Source organism: Neofelis nebulosa, chromosome 17 (assembly GCF_028018385.1).
Source record: "Neofelis nebulosa isolate mNeoNeb1 chromosome 17, mNeoNeb1.pri, whole genome shotgun sequence".
Taxonomy (NCBI): Eukaryota; Metazoa; Chordata; class Mammalia; order Carnivora; family Felidae; genus Neofelis; species Neofelis nebulosa.
In genome coordinates, this window is record NC_080798.1 from 10,992,196 (window position 1) to 11,011,221 (window position 19,026).

The 19,026-nt window shown below is 52.8% G+C and overlaps 1 protein-coding gene across 8 annotated transcripts in view; it reads right to left on the reverse strand.

Annotated features, from left to right (window-relative positions):
* Positions 1-2,413: 2,413 nt before the first annotated feature.
* HIF3A (hypoxia inducible factor 3 subunit alpha) overlaps positions 2,414-19,026 on the reverse strand; it is a 64,250-nt gene continuing 47,637 nt past the window's right edge. For 6 of the 8 annotated variants that reach the window (XM_058708596.1, XM_058708599.1, XM_058708595.1 and 3 more), the window contains 7 exons: positions 16,034-16,152; positions 14,821-15,011; positions 14,179-14,283; positions 8,943-9,214; positions 7,642-7,759; positions 6,082-6,163; positions 2,414-3,304 (listed from right to left, as the gene is read on the reverse strand). In XM_058708596.1, the coding sequence (XP_058564579.1) occupies positions 3,207-3,304; positions 6,082-6,163; positions 7,642-7,759; positions 8,943-9,214; positions 14,179-14,283; positions 14,821-15,011; positions 16,034-16,152 (985 nt within the window). In that variant the 3' untranslated portion in view covers positions 2,414-3,206. Of the gene's footprint in view, positions 3,305-6,081; positions 6,164-6,194; positions 6,423-7,641; positions 7,760-8,942; positions 9,215-14,178; positions 14,284-14,820; positions 15,012-16,033; positions 16,153-19,026 lie in introns of those variants that run through there. The other 2 variants (XM_058708602.1, XM_058708597.1) reach the window with 2 other exon arrangements.

Genomic DNA, 19,026 nt, shown 5'->3' on the forward strand with positions numbered 1-19,026 from the left:
CAGGGTAGGCAGGGAAGACTTCCTGGAGGAGGGGAAGTCTGAACCAAGACTTGAAATATGAGTAGGAGATAACCAAGTGAGAAGGCATTTAAGGTGAGGGGCCAACAGGTGCCAAGGCTTAGAAGTGTCTTCTTTCTTTGAAAAGATTTCTGCGTCATGGGGGAGGTGCCTGGCTGGCTCAGTTGGTAAAGCACATGACTCCTAATCTCAGGGTTGTGAGTTCAAGCCCCAGGTTGGGTGTAGAGACTACTTAAAAATAAAATGTTAATTGAATTAAAAAAAAAAAAAAAGATTCCGGGGCGCCTGGGTGGCTCAGTCGGTTAAGCAACAGACTCCGGCTCAGGTCATGATCTGAGTCTGTGAGTTCGAGCCCTGCTGTGCTGACAGCTCGGAGCCCGGAGCCGGCTTCAGGTTCTGTGTCTCCCTCTCTCTCTGCCCCTCCCCCACTCATGCTCTGTCTCTCTCTCTCTCTCTCAAAAATAAAACAAAAACATAAATTAAAAAAAAAAAAAAGGTTCCTACATGGGAGAGGAGTTATGAGGTGATCTACGGAGACGGGACGGAACAGGCACACCTAACTGCACGTGAATCTGGACACGCAATCTCTCTGTGTCACATGTAACACCATACGCTCAAGTACAGAGAGCACTGTGTCACACAGATATCCGTCTACGAAATGACGGTGTCAGAACAGTCCCATCCATGCAAGCAAAACTGCGATACCACAAAACCTCCCACACTCAGGAACGCAGAAACCCCGGGTAGCCAGAAACCCATAAAGCAGAATCCTTTCACTCCGATGCTAACACATACGGGTAGAAGGGATTACGATCCCCCCCGCCGCAACCAGTTCACAGAATGATGTCACGAAGACACGTACATAGAATTACAACATCACCGGACATGCGCTGTTACCGACCCATGCAGGAACACAGAGTCACACGGACTCAAAGTGACACAGCCAGCCAGGATACCCACGCACCGCGAAGCGACCCCGCAGATGAGTCAACACACAGAGCTCTGGTGCCTACCAAGGCGAAGTCTTTATGCTGGTGTACAGACTAGCGGGTTTCAGAGCCAGAGTGGCTGGACCAGTCCCTTCCCCTCCCCCACCCCCGTCCAGTTCCCTCCATCGAGGGCCCAGGTCACCCCCTGAGGGAAGGAGGGGCCGGAGCCTTCTTCCCCCATAGCACCAATCTGGACAGGCCATCCCCGGACAAAACAGAGAAGTGCCTTCCAAAGTGGGGGTGAACGGAGCTGAGAGAGGGAGGCCTTTTTGTGGGGGAGACCAAGAGTAGCACCGTCGTAGCAATGGGGTGGGGGGCAAAGGGGGATACACAGGTAGTGGCGGAGTACTGAGGAGTCCCGGCCTCTCTCCCCACCCGTGATATGCAGATAGGGCTGTGCGTGTGTCTGTGCGGCTGGGGAAATCTCCTGGATTGTAAGGGAGCCCCAGGTCCCCCAGGTACCTGGGGCCAAGTAAAGGGAAGTGCATCTCTGGAGAGCTGGGGGTGGGGCAGTGGTGGTGGTTCTAGGAGAGGGAAACTTCAGGGACATGGGATCAAGAACGGAGGGGCTTGGGCGTGAAGTCCACTAGCAGAGGCACTTGGAGGCTGAGTTCTAGAACCAAGTGAATTTTGATCTGAAATCAGAGATGATGGGAGGCTGTGAGGCCTCGAACCAGAGGACTCTATAGACTATACAGAATGGAATTCAGATGTCTGAGGACCGAGTTCTAGAACCAGAGAGATTTTGGCGTCAAGATCTAGAATCAGGAGCTGGGGGTTGCAGGGTCTAGAACCAGAAATCTTTTAAAGGCAAGATCTAGAATTAGAAGATGTTTGGAGGCTAAGTTCGAGATCTAGGGTAATTTGGAGTCATAAGATCTAGAGAGGGCATTGGAGATTGTGAGGTCTAGAACCAGGAGGATTTATAGGATGAAGTCTGGAATCAGAAGACATTTGAAGCCAAGTTCAAGAGTCAGGGGAAAATGAGAGCATCAGATCTGGAATCAGAGCGTCCTGGAAATCGCAGGGTCTAATGGTTTTATAGCCTCGAATCAGTGAATGGTGCAGGTCATGAGGTCTAGAGCAAAAGAGAACTGGTGTGTGGTCTGGAAGTATTAGCGTGGTTATAAGATCAAGACATAAAGCTCGTTTTACTTCTTTTTGATTGGAAAAGCAAGTCTTGAGTGTAGAAAGTTGAAAAGGAAGGAGCTGGGCATCATGAAGCATCATGATTTCGAAGCTTAAGGAGTCTGGATTTGGAACCAAATGTATTACAGGTCAGGAAGACTAGAACCAATATAAAGTTGAGGTTGTGAGGTCCAGAACGAGAAAGAGCTGGCCGTCGTGAGGTCTGGAGTCAGAGGGGTTTGGAGCATGTGAGGTCGAAACCAGACTGTGTCGGGGGGGGGGGGGGGGGCTGTGTGGTCTAGATCCGGAGAAGGCCAGGGATTGAGTGGCCTAGAGCCGGAGAGAGCTGGAAGTCATACGATCTGGAAGCAGTGGAAGTTGGAGGCTGCCCCTGGAAATAGGAAGCCCATGAATGAAGCCAGTGCCCAGGGGAGACTGAGGACAGCAGAAGCCCCCAGGGGAGGGGCAGGCAGAGTGGGGTGGCCACTCGAGAGGCTAAGGGGTTGATCTGAAGTTGCTAGGGGTGAGGTCTGCCCCAGAGGCCCCCCCATTAACACCTGAAGAAGGGGGGGGGGTGGGAATCAGAGTTCTGCATTCTTATGGACCCCGGGCAATTCATAGCAATTAAAACCCTGTTGTGAAAACAACAAAAATGGATGGAAAGAAACATGACTGTGGTTATCAATACTCCCCAGAGCCCAGAAACACAGACCTGAGCCCCTACCTCCCCCACCCCTAATTACCCAAAATCAAGCCAGGAGAGTGGGAGAAAGGGATGAGGTAACCAGTATAGAGAACCCCAAGGGAAGTCCTGAGAGAAGGAGGAGGAGGGCGCCAGGGACCCCCTCCCAGAGGTCACTGAGCTGAGACCACCCCAGAAAGCCCCCCAGACATGGAGGGGCAGAGGGGTGAGGGCTGAGGTAGGCCCGAGGTGGGCGGGGGCCACTGAAAGGAGAGAGGGAGCCCCTCTCCTGGTGCCCCCATCCTGTGCTTTGGCTGCCGGCGTGGAGTGTGGCTGAGGTCCTTTCTGGGGAGTGGAAGGGCGCAGGGAAGAGGGCCCGCAGAGCTGGCTCAGTTGGCCTGGGCCAAGCCTGCCGCTGGTTGGAAGTGGCTCCTGGGCTCCACGGGGTCCTCGTCCGCGTAGAGAGAGAGCAGCGGGGGACCCAGGCCTGCGGGGAAAGATGAAGGGTCAACCAGTGGGGGTTCCCACCCAAACCCGTTTCTTCCCCTCCTGACATTTAAAAGCGTGCGTGGTGAGGCAGGCACGCCCGGGATCAAATAGCAAACTCTTGGGCCAGTTCTGTCCTCTGAACCTCAAGTGTCCAGGATGTTTAAGGCAGTAGTTAAGAAGGCTGGAGTCACGGGCACCTGGGTGGCTCAGTTGGTTAAATGTCCGACTTCGAATCAGGTCATGATCTCACGATTTGGGAGTTCAAGCCCCGCATCGGGCTCTCTGCTCTCAGCATAGACCCCGCTTCAGATCCTCTGTCCCCCCCTTCCCCACCACCCCCCCGGCCCTCCCCTGCTCATGCTTTCTCTCTCTCAAAAATAAAGAAGCATTAAACAACAAAACAAAAGGCTGGAGCCAGATGCTGCCTGAGTTGGAATGCAGGCCCTGCTGTTTACTTGCTGTGTGACCCAAGATGGGTGACGTCACCTCTCTGTGCCTTGGCTACCTGGTATGTAAAATGGGCTAACAATATTTCCTCCCCGGGGGCTGTTGTGGGAAGGTAAATGAATCAATCCACGTGAAGTGCTTTGGGCACTGACTAGTACTGGTAAGCTCCTACTGAATTGTTGTTACCTAGAAAACAGGGATGCTCCTATCTGCCTCACGTGTGAGAATTCACCCACTCAGAAAATACTGTTGAGCTCCTGGTGTGTGCCAGGCACCAAGGACACAGCAGTTAACAGGACCGATGAACCTCCCGGCCCTGACATTCCAGCGAGAGGGATCAGTTGGGTCATGTACACAACACGCTTAGCCCAAAGAGTGGCACAGAGTGAGCGCCAGGTAAATGTTAGCTCTTCGTTTACAAATATGTACTGAGGCCCTGCTCTGTGCCCAGCCACTGCCCTGCCTCACGCAGAGAGTATGGCAACCACAAGACAAGTCTGGCCCCTGCCTCCCACAGCGCACACCCCCGGGGAGAGGACAGCCAAAAATCAAATAATGACATGAACGCTTATGTAAATATGATCTGTGATGAGTGTTATGAGCCATGAGCTTAGGAAGTTAGGGAGGGCTTCATGGAAGGGGTAATACTCGATCTGAGATCAGAAGGATGCAATAAATAGGCAAAGAATAGAAGAGAAGGCATGCCAGGCAGAAAGATCAGCGTATGCAAAGGCCCTGAGGCTGTCTCCTCCAGCAAGATTACTTCAAAGTCAGCACAATGCAGAGTCCCCACTGCAGTCAGCCACCCACCTCCCTCCCCTCTGCTTCAGCCCTACTGGCCCTGTCTTCCCCCAACTAAGACAGATGCACTCCCACCTCAGGACCTTTGAATTTGCTGTTCCCTCTGCCTGGAGTGCTCATCCCCCCAGAAATTGTCACAGCTCACTCCCTTACTTCCTTCAGGTCTTTGCTCACATGTCACCTTCTCAAAGAGACCACTCTTGATCATACTACTTGAAATCAAAATCCTACCACCCCAGAGTTCCCTTTTCCTTTGCATACATTATTTTTTCCAGAAGTGCTCTGTTCCTCTCTCGCGCCCTTAATTATATGTGTTTCTTCATTCTGGACTGTCTACCCCGCTAGCATGTCAGCCCTATGACAGCAGGGATTTCTGTTTTGTACACACTCATGTCTCCAGCCCCTAGGACAGTGCCTGGCACGTACTGTGTATTTGATAAATAAGTGTTATATGTAAGAAGGACAGACTGAACCAAAAGACAGTCACTGTGGCTGAAACAAGGATGTGAGGCCGAGTGGGGTCTGTGAGGCCCCGGGCAGACCCTACAGAGGCTGGAGTACAAGGTTGAGGAGCTTGGTCTTTCTCAGAAGGGCAGTAGGGAGCCATGGATGAGTTTGGAGCAGAGGGAGGTCAGGGTCAGATTCGCGCTTTGGAAAGATCTCCTAGCTAATGCCTGGACATTTTTTTGTTTTTGTTTTTAAGTTTACTTATTTATTTTGAGAGAGATAGGGAGAGAGAGAAAGAGAGAGAGAGAGCGAACGTGCACATGTGGGGGAGGGGCAGAGAGGAGAGACAATCCCAAGCAGGCTACGCGCCATCAGCGCAGAGCCTGATGCAGGGCTCGAACTCACAACCTGTGAGATCATGACCTGAGCCGAGATCAAGAATCAGACGTTCAACCCGCTGTGCCACCCAGGTGCCCCTACATGGAGGTTTTGAGTGGGGCTCCGGCTCCTGACGGTTTTGCTGGAAGGTGAGGACAGTAGCTGTGGAACCAGCTTCGCGTGAGGGCGGACATTTCTTGAGTGTTTACTCCTCGGGTCTTGTGCTAGGCTCTTCCTGTGCTGCCCCCCCCCCCCCCCCAGGGATCCTGAAAACCTCTCCTTCAGGTAAGAACTATTGCAATGGATCCTATTTGACGGAGGGGGGACTACTGAGGCTCCAGAAGCAGAAACTGTTTTCCAAAGCCACGCAGCTGGGAATGACCAAGGCAGGACAGCCCCCGAAGTGTAAGCAGACACAAGCTTCGGGAGATCTAGATTGGGCCTGGGCTCAGCTTCCACCCCAACGGGCCGCGTTGGCCAGCCCCTGCCCCCCTCGGAGCCTCTCTTTCCCCCCCTCTGTGCCACTGAGAGCAGGGAGGGGCTGTGTCTACCAAGGTCACAGCCAGGCGCTGACAGCCCCCCACCCTCACCCCTGCCACCTTCCGGATTGCCCCACCCCTCTCTCAACCATGGCGGGGGGGGGGGGGGCATCCTAGGAGAGAAAGGGACCCAGGTCCTCTGTATACCCAGGGTGCTACTCACGGAGGGGCTCATTCAGTTCCAGGAGGTGGGTGCCGGGATCCTGCTGGCTCCCTGGAGCTGGCCCTCCTGTCAGAAGGAAACTCTGCAGGACAGAGACAAAGCTGCCACCACCACCACCGCCATCATCGTGAACATCCCAGAAGGCAGGATGGGGCGGTGGTCAGGAGCACTGTGGGGTTCAGCAGCCACGTGTGGGCTATGGGACTTTGGATTAAGCCAGGGTCCTAGACAGCTCTCCTCTGTGTGTCCCTCCAGAGCCTTGTTCGCCCCTTCCTCTGTGTCCCAGCAGGCCGACCTGGGCGGGTGGATTCCAGCAACATGCAGCCTTGTTCTAGGTATTCCTGTTGGGCTCACATAATGGGAGATGCTCTCAGGAGGGAGGAGGAAGCGGGGCGGTATTTGATCTCGCTGCTTCTCTGCCGGCTTGTCACGGGCTGGCGGTGTCCCTCCATGGAAGGTTTCTGCTCTTACGAGACCTACTCTCTCTAGGATCTGGCGACCGCGGCCCGCCCTGTGCCTTCAGACTGCGGACGGTGCCGGCTCCCCCACGCTGCTGGCCCCAGCGGGGGCTGCACCCCCTCCTGCCGATTCCCTATGCGCTGCCCACACCTTGGCCAGTAGTCCTGTTTTCAGACGCTCCTCCACACCCCCGTCTGAGCGCGCCGTTTCCTGCCCAGACTCTGACCGATGCGGTTGCTTGACCTCTCGTGGGTGAGTGTGAATACCACCACTAATAATAATAATAATAATAATAATAATAATAATAACCACAACATCTCAAGAGTGGTCATCAACCGCGCCTCTCACGTTCAAATAGCCCTGCTCAGCGTGGGGAGCCAGAGACCTCTTTTGTGGGCATCAGAGAGCCATGGAAGGTCCTGGAGGGAGGCTCTGTGGAAGTGGGACAGCCTGGGCAGGGTTTCGGAAAGGGTCTCCTGGTTGCCATTGTGCAGAAAAAGGACGGCAGAGGCGAGATGGAAGCGGGGAGATGGGAAGAAGGGGGGCGGGGGTTGCTGCTTCCGCTTGGTTGTTTTTATCCTGTTTATTGACAGGCACTAAGGATCAGCTCGGGACCTAATTTCATTTGCTTCTCGTGGTAGCCCTGTGGGATGTCACCACCCCCCTTCCCAGATGAGGAAACTGAGGTTTAGAGCGGTCACCGTACCTGCCCAAGGTCTCACAGTTATCAGGTGCCAGACCTGGGACTTGAACCCAAGTCCGTCTGACTCTAGTTAGTGTCTGGCCTCCTAATGCTACACTAATAATCCAAGGCCAAGACCTGTTCTAGGTCTGGGAGGGAGGCCCATGGGAGTGTAGGACGTTCCCACACCTACTAAACTTTGTCATTTCTCCCCTTTACCCTGCTTAATTTTTCTTCTTAGAACTTACCACCGACTTAGATAAATTTGCATGGCCTCACCTGGACGACTGACCTTCCATTTGACCTTCAGCCATTTGACCTTGCCCCTCTCTGGTTCCCGCCTCCCCCATACATAAAACAGTAGGTTTAAGCCTGCTAGGTTCTGAGGGCCAGAGAATCCCATTAATCCCCCAACATACCAGGCTGAGGGGAGGCAGCAGGAAGTTTTCGGGTTCTGGGCTGGGGGACCGTTTGGGGGGTTTCACTCCCAGCAGCTCCACCCCCTCGGCCTCGTCCTCTGAGCTCTGAGCCAGGGTCCTGGGGAAAAACAGGTAAGAATCTCAGAATACAACAAACCTGAGCAAGTGTGGGCACCACTGTGAGGAGATGATGAGCATTCATTTATTCCCCTAAGTGTTTATTCCTTTACTCATACACTCACCCATCCATCCATCCACCTATCTGATCATGTACCCACCCATCAATCTACCAACCATCCATTGATCCATCCATCCATCCATCCATCCATCCATCCATCCATCCATCCATCCATCTATCCTTCCATCCAAACATCCATTCATCCATTCATCCATCCATCCATCCACCCACCTACCCACCCACCCATCCATCCATCCATCCATCCACCCACCCGTCCATCCATCCATCCATCCTTCCATCCAAACATCCATTCATCCATTTATCCATCCATCTATCCATCCATCCATCCATCCATCCATCCATCCATCCATCCATCCTTCCATCCATCCATCCATCCATGCATCCATCCATCCATCCATCCATGCACCCATCCATCCATCCATCCATCCATCCACCTACCTACCATATTCATTAATTTCCTCCCTCCCTCATTCAATAAGTCTTTATTAGGCACTCACTATACATCCAGCACCAAGCTGAGAGCCTTGGGAAACAGTGAGATGTAGCCATAAAATCTCATAAGGATAGTAAAGGGACCATTCTGGACACTAAATGGGCACATGCCTACCACACAGAGTGCAAAAACTTGAGTATTAGTAATTTAATGTGTCTGGAAGGGGGACACGGACCCTCTGAAGTTATATGCACAGCTGTGCATCTGTATGTGTATGAACGTTCTTGGGAAAGAGTCCATAGCTTTCAATAGATTCTCAAAGGTGTCAGGAAACTTAGTTCTAGACAGTTTCTTTGACACTATTGCAATGTCCTCTTAACTGTGACAAACATTGTCGCTAGGCCAGATATAAATATGTTCCAAAGGAGGGGGCCCTGGCAGGCTGGTGGGATTTGGATAAACAAGGAGAACAGTGGAGGGCATTCCAGAAGGAGGGCACAGCCTAGGCAAGGAGAGAGGTTGGAACAAGCATGGCATGGGCTGGGGACACTGAGGGCCTGGCGGGAGCAGAGGTCAGCAGGAGGAACGATGAAGGGTGAGGCTGAAACAGGAAGGCAGGAGCAAGACAGGGGTTCACTCCCTTCATACCGTCCCTCTACCGTGGCTCACCTCTTCCGAGCCCCAGCCACGGGGGACGATGCCAAAGGGTCCCCTCTGGAAGGGCTGGAGCAGCTCAGCCGGGGGTCACTCCCCCAGCGGGGCAGCAGGGAAGGCTCAGGGGTTGGGGGCGACAGGCCATGGAAGCTCCGAGCGCGGGGCCGGGGGACAGCGCCTGGAGGTCTGCGGAAGGCCCTGGGTAGCTGCTCGCTGGAGTTGAGCTGGAAGTCATCATCCATGGAGATGTAGGGGGCCAGCATCTCCAAATCCAGAGCATCGACATCCTGCGGGAGGCAGGAGGAGGTTAAGAGCAAGAGCCTTGGCCTCAGGTGGGCCCGGGCTGGAGTCCCAGCTCCGTCGCATCCGAGTTGTGTACCTGAAGCCAAGAGTCTGAGGGGCGCCCGGGTGGCTCGGTCGGTTAAGTGTCCGACTTCAGCTCAGGTCACGATCTCACGGTTCGTGAGTTCGAGCCCCACACTGGGTTCCCTCCTGTCAGCCCAGAGCCTGCTTCGGATCCTCTGTCGCCTTCTCTCTCTGCCCCTCCCCCTGCTCACGCTCTCTCTCAAAAGAAAAGTCTGAGCTTCGGTTTCCTCATCTGTAAAATGGGTGTAAGGACCCTGTGGTAACCAGTCACCAAGATGGCTCTCGAGCATCCCCACCCTTGGTATTTGTGCCCCAGCGTAATCTCCTACTCCAGTGACTAGGGTTGATCTGGGAACAACCCTGATGGTGTGTGACTTCCAATGTTAGGTTGTGAAGAAACTGTGGCTTCTGTTTTTGCTGGTCCCTTGCTCTGGGGGATGCCCTCTGGAGAGGCCCCCATGGTGAGAAACGGAGGCCTGCTGCCTGCAGGCGCGTGAGTGATCTCGAAGGCACATCTTCTCGCCCCTTTCAAGCCTTCAAGTGACGGCAACCCTGCATGACGTCTCGACTGCAAGATGTCTCGTGACATCTCTCCTGCACGAGACGCCAAGCAAAAGCCACTCAGTTAACTGGCTCCCAGGCCCCCCCGGTCCCCAGAAATGATGTGAGGTAATACACACTTATTATTTTAAGCTTCAGAGTAGTAATCTGTTATCCAGAAACAGATGACAAGGTTTTGCCGCCGTAACGAAAAACCTAAAAGGCGGGGTGGCTTTAGCACAGGGCAGTGGGCGCAGGCTGGAAAGGCCCTGAAGAGCCTGTCAGGGCCTAGACCTCCTCGAACAAACTGTTGGTGGAAGCGTGAACCATGAGGAGCCAGCCCGTGAGGGCATAAAGGGAGGTGAGGGATGTGTTACGAGAAGCCTGAGGAAAGGAGGTTTTCGTTTTGTGGCAGCTAAAGTTGAACACCGGGCGTTGCGTGCAGTTTTCTGGAACAGAGAACACATGACTCGTGAGCCGGGCCATCTAGCTACGGGATTCCCAGCCACGGTGCGGGATGGCTGCCTGATTTCTTGCCACTTGGGAGTGAAGGCAAGAGGAGAGAAGATCTAAAGGAGAAACGTTAAAACACGCAGGAGCTGGGACTGGAAAGTCTGGAAGATTCTCAACCTCCCCGTGAAGCGAAAAATTAACTTTCCCCAAAGCGGGGTGTGTCCTCTGTCAGGGCTCCTTGGGATTTCCCGGGGGGGCAGGGGTGTCATTGCTCCTGGCGGTGAGCCCCTGGTGCCACGCCGGATACTTTCTGGCAACAAGATGACTCGGGCGGGGGGCTGGTCGTGCCCGAAAGGCCAACTATGCCATGAGAGGGGTTGAGGCCACGTGAGATCAGCCTGACCTCCGGGGGAAGCGTGTGTAGAGATGGAGGTCAAGGTCAGCCACATGGGCAACAGTCCAGCCATGCCGACAGAGTGAAAACTCCGGACACCACAGCTTGGGTGAGCTTCCTGGAGTGGGACTACTCCGTGTGTGCCCCCCCACACCAGTGCCGGGAGGGGAACACGTCCCTGGGGTCACGAAAGGCCTGCATTTGGGAACCTCCTAGTCTCAGATTCCACCCTACGGATCTCTTCCTCTGGCTATAGTATTCTTTTGCTCCAACAAAACGATCATCCTGGGGGCGCCTGGGTGGCTCAGTTGGTTAAGCGTCCAACTCTTGATTTCAGCTCAGGTCATGGTCTCGCTGTTGGTGAGGTCCAGCCCCACGTTGGGCTCCAAGCTGATAGCAAAGAGCCTGCTTGGGATCCTCTCTCTCCCTGCCCCTCCCTGGCTCACGCACTTGTGCACACACTCTCTCTCTCTCTCTCTCAAAATAAGTGAACCTTAAACAAATTATTAAAAGATCAACCTAAGTCAAGTGCTGTCCTAAGTTCTACAGCCAGCTCTAGCAAATTGTTGACACTGAGGGAGTCCGTGAGAATCTCTGAATTTGTAGGCAGCTGGTCTGAAGGGAGGGTGGCCTCGCGGACCCCCAAGCTTGCGGCCGATGTCACAAGTCTTGGACAGAAGTGGCAGACTGGAGGACGGCGACCTTCACCTTGCATTTGGCTGACCCTGGGAGCTCCGCAGATGGTGAAGGACACTAAAATTGACAAATGGTTTCTGAGCAAAGGCAAGTGCTCTCCGGAAGGCATGGTCTAAAGATGAAGCCAGGGGCGCCTGGGTGGCGCAGTCGGTTAAGCGTCCGACTTCAGCCAGGTCGCGATCTCGCGGTCCGTGAGTTCGAGCCCCGCGTCAGGCTCTGGGCTGACGGCTCGGAGCCTGGAGCCTGTTTCCGATTCTGTGTCTCCCTCTCTCTCTGCCCCTCCCCCGTTCATGCTCTGTCTCTCTCTGTCCCAAAAATAAATAAAAAACGTTGAAAAAAAAAATTTAAAGATGAAGCCAGCGTGTGACTATTAAAGTCTCCGGTTAGACTTCAGGAAGATCAAAGGCGTTGCCTAGAACATCCTTCAGGCAGATAAACTAGAACTTAAGGATATGCTAATCGATCTCAGACAAACTTCCTCACTCTGTCACTCATCATCTCCGCAAAATCCCAAGGCAGAGAAGGGCTTATCTCAAAGAGACCTATGAGCGTGGCTTTTGTCTAATGCAGTGCATTCCGAGAAGAGATTCACGTAAGACCCACACCTTTTTTAATAAGGATTATTATATAAACAGAAACACTGCCAGCTTGGACTGGAAGGGACAGAGACCGTGCTAAATGGAAAGAGACCTTTGGGCCACCAAAGTTCCCTGACAAGCAGCAGGTTCTGAACCCCCCCTCCCCCCCTGCCCTCAGCTGCAAATACATATCACCTTTTATGAAAAAGGGAGGAGGATTTTGAGGGAGAAGCCCAGCGTCTAACAGCGTGGAACCAAGAACCATGGAGAAAGCCTCTAGGAAGTACAGTTAAACCTTGGACTGCAAGGTAACTTGTTCTGCGAGTGTTCCACAAGACGAGTAAACATTTCTAATAAATTTTAACTCCATAAACGAGTGAGGTCTTGCAACACGAGTGTACATGATGGTGGATGTCACGTGATTACAACTGAGCCCGGTGGTTCTTGAAATTCGCTGATACGCGAGTACTTCGTGTTACAAGCGCGTTTTCGATGAATTATACGCGCAGACCAACGTTCCACTGTAGTAGCAGTGGGTTCTGATCAAGGAACTTCCCATAGTTGCCCAACTGGATTTCAAAACTGCCGCGGGCCAGCGATACCTGTGCACTCTTCTCTCCCTCTTTTTTTTTTTTTGACTTTAAAAAATGTTTATTTTTGAGAGACACCGAGACAGAGCACAAGTGGGGGAGGGGCAGAGAGAGAGGGAGAGAGAATCCTAATCAGGCTCGAACCCACGAACCCCAAGATCATGACCTGAGCCAGAGTCAGACACTTAACGGACCGAGCCACTCAGGTGCCCTTCCTCTCCCTCTTTTTGACCAGGAGGATACGTGGCATCACTCCGTGCCTGTCCCGCCACTGTGTGCGGGGCATGTGGCTGGCTCATCACTTATCTCTTTAGTTCACAGGCCAACAGAGGGGGAGCTTCACCACATCCAGACCTGATGTAGGTGATGAGATTCTGGGCTCCAGGCTGACGCTGTCACTGGAAGACTTTGGGGGCACTTCGGAGGGGGTTGAGTGTATTTTGCAGGAGGGAGGGACATGCATTGGTGGGATCCCCGGTGGTCCTTGCCTTTTGGCATTCACCCTCCCTGCGGATGCCTTCTGCATTGTACCAGGATTGGTCTGTATGACCAATACAATTCGGTGAAGTGATGGTATGCTGTTTCTGAGATTAAGTTATAATCTTCTGTCTTGGGCTCACTCTTGTTATCTCTTGGATTCCTTGCGTTGGGGGAAGCCAGTTGCCATGCTGTGGGGACACTCAGGCAGCCTGTGTGGTAAGGAATTGAGGCCTCCAGCCAGAGCCAGTGAGGGACTGATGCCTGCCAACAACTACGTGTGTGAGTTTGGAAGTGGGTCCTCTAGCCCCACATGACTCCCCTGATGGGAGAGCTTCACTTCAGCCTCATGAGAGACTCAGCAAAAACCATCCAGCTAAGCTGCTCCCAGATTCCCGAGTCTCAGAAATGGTGTGACATAATAAATGTTAGTCGTTTAAGGTGCTCAGTTCTGGGGTAATTTGTTAGGCAGCAATAGGTAACTAATATATCATGTCACTGTCATTGATCTAGCCACTAAATCAGTCATCCAAACATTATCCATCCATCTATCATCTAATGAACCAATGGCCTGTCTAACTACCAAGCTAAACATGCATCATCCATCCATCCAATCCATCCATCCATCTATCCATCCATCCATCCATCCATCCATCCATCCATCCATCCATCCAAATAGCTGTCTAACCATCATCCATCCATCTATCTACCATCATCCACCTAATGAATACAGTGGTCCATTCATTCATCCATCCACCCACCCATCCACCCACCCATCCATCCACCCATCCATCCATCCATCCATCCAGCCATCCACCCATCCATCCAGCCATCCAAATAGCTGTCTAACCATCACCCATCCATCTATCCACCATCATCCACCTAATGAATACAGTGGTCCATTCATTCATCCATCCACCCACCCATCCACCCATCCATCCATCTATCTATCCATCCATCCATCCATCCATCCATCCATCCATCCAAAAAGCTATCTAACCATCACCCATCCATCTATCCACCTAATGGATACAATGGCCTTTCTATCCATCCATCCACTCATCCCCTCAACAATTCCACCACCCTTCTCTCAGGCTCATACATGTCCGCCCTCAGAGCAAAGAGGTGAAGACTGTTCCTTCCGTGCCAGCCCTTACCTGAGCTATATCTAGATCTGTCTCCACAGCCTCAAGGTCTTTCCCAGAGGCCAAGAGTTTGTGTGTATTCTCCATATCCATGAGTGGTTCGTCTGGCAGATCGGCCTGTGGGAAGAGAGTAGACACTGAAGGAAATCTTGAGCCTAGAAAATATTAACAGTAAGGTAGTCCACACATTTGAGCTCAGAGGTAGGAGCGAGGGTCACATATCAGAGAGCTGGGGACCCTCACAATAACCAATGAGATGGCTACTTGTTACCATCCTAATTTTATGGATGAAGAAACTGAGGACCTGCTTGTCCAGGGTAACACAGCTGGTAAGTGGCAGATTCAGGATTTGAATCCAGGTTTGTGTAATTTAAGACGTTAGATGTTCTTGACTCTTTGAGGTCAAAACTCAGAGAGCCTGGATGCTTGGCCACAAGCAAGGAGAGGGGTCACCCATGCCAGTCCCAAATATCCCAGGTTTTGGTCCAGGTAACAGTTGAAGAATCTGGGATCTAGGTCTTAAACCCCAAACCCCATCTCACCCCAACCTCCCCACTGCACAGATGGAGAAACTGCGGCCCAGAGAATAGCAAGATTCAAGCCAAAGGCCAAAGAGCCTGGATCCCAAGGGTTCACATGGGAGGTACTGCTTACCGGAAGAGGGCTTTGGGGGCGCCGTGTGGCTGGGGGTGCGCTGGGGGTGGCAACTACTGAAGTCCCGTCCAAGATAGGTGCCAGGAGGCGACGGAGGTCAGGGCTACAGAAGCTGCGGGGGTCAGCAGCCAGGGTGGCCTCGCTCAGGGCAGGGGGGTGCAGGAAGGCCAGGATCCGGGGACCAGAGGCATCTATAGGACACATCGGTGGGGAGGACACAGGATGGTCATCCAGGACTGAGGGGCAGAGCCCCCTCGCCCCCAAACCCCAGGGAGCCTAGTTGACATTTTCAACAACCAATCAGGGTAGACAATGTCCACAGTGCTGGGGAACTGAGTTCTGGAAAACCCTCGTTGGACCAGGTTCTGTCTCTTCAGCTGCCAGATTGTAGTGAGACCCTGAAGGGTCCTAGAGGGGCCAGTGTGGGGGAGGGGGCACGCAGTAGGCTCGGGATAGTAGCAACTGCCCAATGAGGGGGAAACGTTTTAATCTTTAAAATCGATACTGCTGGACCAAGGCACATGACTGACCCGATTCTCCAGTGGCACAGAACAGCAATCAGCCACTCAGCTCTGGGGGGCTTGCATGTTAGGAGAAAAGACTGGCCCAAGGCCCTCAAGGAGGTTCTAAGGTCCCTGGAGGTCAGTTCTGAGCCAGAAAAGGAAAGGATATCAGTGACCCCACACCACACCCAAGAGCACGGGTTGCCAGCAACAGCTTGAAGAAGGTGACGGCCTTGAAGAACCAACAGGAAAAGAAGTTTGTCCAGGATTGAGGAGTCAGGTGGGGGGGAGAAGGAAGAGGTAGAAAGGAGCCAGACTTGGGAGGGTAAGATTACTGGACGCCAATGAGCAGTGAGGTGGGAGCAGGGAACGAGCTGAAGGGTGGGGGCAATGGGGAGCCATAGCAGGATTCAGAGCAGAGGGGCAAAAAGACTGAAGCAATCATCCCGGGGACACAGAAGAGGAAGGATAGAAGAGAGAAGAGTGTTCTGGGCAGAGGAAACTGCCAGTGCAAAGGCCCTACGGCATGAGAATCTAGCATATTCCATGAGCACTAAGGAAGCTGGCACCACTCAGAGTGTGAGCGAGAAGGGGAGGGAGGCAGGAGGCAGGTCACACACGGCCCGGTGAGCCACACTATTAAAGCATTTGGGCTTTCCCTCCAGCATCCTGGGGCCACAACCCCTCCCAGTCCCAGCCCTGCCCCATACCAAGGCTGTCCCCAGGATCAGGGGCGTCCTTCTGGGAGGGGGTGCCCCGCTGAGCGGGTCTGCGGGAGTGTCGCTCGGTTTGCTCCAGGGACAGCACCACTCCGGTCTCTTCTACCCGGCTGGGGTACAGGGCAAGAAGAGGAAGTCAGGGAGGGTCCTCGGCCCCAGCCCAGGCAGCCCCCTCAGCTCATGTCCCGTCACGGGGAGGCAACCCCACGCAGGGGCAGGGCGGCATCGTGCAGAAAGTTATTTGCCACATTTACTTATTTCTTTCAAGGATTTAATTTTTGTTGAGTGCTTTTTATTATAATAGCATTTAAAATAAAGTTATGTGTGTCTTCCCAAGCTCTCTCTGTGGAGGGAGACGGAAAAAACGAGTTGGCATTTAGCACAGCCTGGGTAAGGGAGGGGAGACAGGGATGGGGGCGGGGGGGGGAAGGAGGGACAGAGAAGGGGAGGGTGCAAAGGCATAAGAACAAAATATTCTCTTCATATTTACTTATAAAGATATTCTCATAGATGGATTGATGAAGTATATATAGTCGATGTTCTTACCTTACCAAATATGAAGAATTCAGAGGGGTACATTTTAATGAATAAGATTTTATTTATGAAGTTTCTATTCCTAGACATTTTTCATATTCAAGGGAATGGGTTTATAAATATATCCTTCGTATGTCCCCCGCGCCTCCCTTCCCCCCAATCGCTAGCTGCCGAGACAACCCAAATGTTCGCTGAGCAAATTGGCTTTTGGAGAATTGGTCTGGGGGCTGAGAACCAGGCCCTCATTTGCATAAAAATACCCAGGATGGCAGGTGGATGGTCCTCCCACGAGCCCGTTTGAGACACTAGGACCCTTCCCCACCCTCACGGAACCCCTTCTGGGCTGGAAACATCCCCATTTAGGCTGGACCAAAGCCACCCCATCCCCTTTGAAAAACACAAGGCCGCACAGCCACACCTATACACACACGGTACACACAAGCGCAAACAGGAACACTCATATACACCCAAGTGTATACACAAGACAGCTGTGCATAAGCCGTGCTCTAAGGCTCACACGTGCGTATTTGGCACAATCGTTCATTCCGTAAACATTTCCTAGACAACGAGTATTGCCTGCTGGCTAAGAACAGCGGCTCGACAGCCTGGGGCCTGGGTTCAAATCTCAGCGGTGCCACGTTCAAGCTGTGCGGCCTTGAGCATGTGGCTGAACCTCTCTGTGCCTCATTTGCCTCCACTGGAAAGAGGCAATAGCAATAACACCTTCTCCCCAGGTCGTTAGGAGGGCTTAAATTGACCAACACACATAAAATGCAGAGAACCGGGCCTGGTACCTGGTGAGCGCTACGTAAATATTTGCGATTCTTGTTTGTCGAACACCTACCGGGTGCCAGGCGCTGTTCTAGGTGCTGAAGATTCAGCGGGGCCGCGTCGGAATGAGTTGTATTTTTTTTTTAAGTTTTGTGAGCGTTTATTTTGAGAGAGAGAGAGAGCGCATGCGTACATGCGCGCACATGCGCACACGCGCACGCACACGCAGGGGAGGGGCGAGGGTGGAGAGAGAGAATCCCCAGCAGGCTCAGCACAGAGCCCAACACGGGGCTCAGACTGACGAACCAGGAGATCGTGACGCGAGCTGAAATCGAGAGCCGGACACTTAACCGACTGAGCTACGCAGGCGCCCCTTGAGGCGTATTTTTGTAACGGAATCGCTTACTGCAGTGGAAGGAGGCTCAGGTCTGGAAGGGGAGGGATTTTTACACGACAGAATAGAAGTGCCCGCGTACACGCAAATAGCTACCCAAGTGCACACCACACCACACGTACGAAGAACAAGGATGATTAGTACCATAGGCTCCTTATGTCGCCGATATTACGCAAACTCCCATTCATTCCTCACCCATTTCTGCCAACAAAACTGAACTTCCCAGGCCTGCTCTTTGCCTAGAGTGCGGAAGACTGGAACCACGGGGCCTGGCCACAGAAAGGCAAACCTTCACAATGAATGAAAGGGGTTTTGAGCAGAGAGGGGGGGGCAGGACCCCCTCTGCTTTGCAGTGACAAATGGCCAGACCTCTTTCCACATCTGCAAGTTATTCAAAGGTTCTGATTTGAAAAGGTGTGAAAGTGAGGGCATTCCAAAGGTAATCAGCCCCGTATTCTTGTGCAACACAAAAGACTTGTGCGGATGCACCTGTTACCCACTTCTGTTTTCTACCAGAACGCGTCCTCGATCAAAAAAGACACAGGGAAACTCCTGAGGCTTTAGAAACTGATACCATGGGGCGCCTGGGTGGCGCAGTCGGTTAAGCGTCCGACTTCAGCCAGGTCACGATCTCGCGGTCCGTGAGTTCGAGCCCCGCGTCAGGCTCTGGGCTGATGGCTGGGAGCCTGGAGCCTGTTTCCGATTCTGTGTCTCCCTCTCTCTCTGCCCCTCCCCCGTTCATGCTCTGTCTCTCTCTGTCCCAAAAATAAATAAAAAACGTTGAAAAAAATTTAAATATTTATTAAAAAAAAAAAAAAAGAAACTGATACCATGAGCTGGAAGGTAATCTTCAGAGAAAAGCTGTAATTCACCCTGTCTTAGGTGCTCCCGTGCCGCCCTCGTCACAATGTTGTCACGGTGGGAAACTTCTAAATGCTTGATGCAGCGGGGGAAAGCCCGTACGCCCGGTAGAATGAAACGAAACGAGACAGAACCAGACAGAACGAAATGCCGGCAGCCGTGCAGAGGAACCTTCACGCTGCAGGTAGGAATGCAAAATGGCGCAGCCTTCTCGGGAGATGGAGTTAAACATACCCTGACCATACGACCCATCCGTTCCGCGCCTAGGTGTTTACCCAAGGCAAATGACAACATGGGCTAACAAAATCTCGTAGGAGAACATTTACAGTAGCTTTCTTCGTAATCACTCAAAATTGGAAACGGCCCAAATGGCCTCCAACGGGTGAATGGATAAACCAACTGGTCTGTTCATATTCATACCACA